Source organism: Apaloderma vittatum, unplaced genomic scaffold (genome assembly GCF_000703405.1).
Source record: "Apaloderma vittatum isolate BGI_N311 unplaced genomic scaffold, ASM70340v1 scaffold25395, whole genome shotgun sequence".
NCBI lineage: Eukaryota > Metazoa > Chordata > Aves > Trogoniformes > Trogonidae > Apaloderma > Apaloderma vittatum.
Genome location: NW_009719206.1, coordinates 1 through 331, shown reverse-complemented (window position 1 = coordinate 331; position 331 = coordinate 1). Strand labels below are relative to the sequence as shown.

General features: G+C 64.0%; 1 protein-coding gene across 1 annotated transcript in view; it reads left to right on the top strand.

Annotated features, from left to right (window-relative positions):
- Positions 1-287, top strand: part of LOC104274812 (proto-oncogene tyrosine-protein kinase Src-like) — a gene marked incomplete at its 3' end in the record, with an annotated part of 7,084 nt that extends 6,797 nt beyond the window's left edge. Inside the window, 1 exon segment of the mRNA XM_009870549.1 lies at positions 48-287. Within this exon segment, the coding sequence (XP_009868851.1) occupies positions 48-287 (240 nt within the window).
- Positions 288-331: the final 44 nt, after the last annotated feature.

The window sequence follows — 331 nt, the reverse complement described above, 5'->3', positions numbered from 1 at the left end:
CCATCGAGCTGGGGGTGCCTGGAGCCTGCAGTGGGGTGGGGGGCCAGGCGAGGGACACGTCCCCCTGCCCCATGAATGAGTCCTGAGCAGCGTGTCCTGCGCCGCAGGGACCTGGAATGGCACCACCCGGGTGGCAATCAAGACACTGAAGCCCGGCACCATGTCCCCGGAGGCGTTCCTGCAGGAAGCCCAGGTCATGAAGAAGCTCCGGCACGAGAAACTGGTTCAGCTCTACGCTGTGGTGTCAGAGGAGCCCATTTACATCGTCACCGAGTACATGAGCAAGGGTGAGCGTGGGAGGGATGTGGCAGGGGGGTGGCTGAGGTGCTCT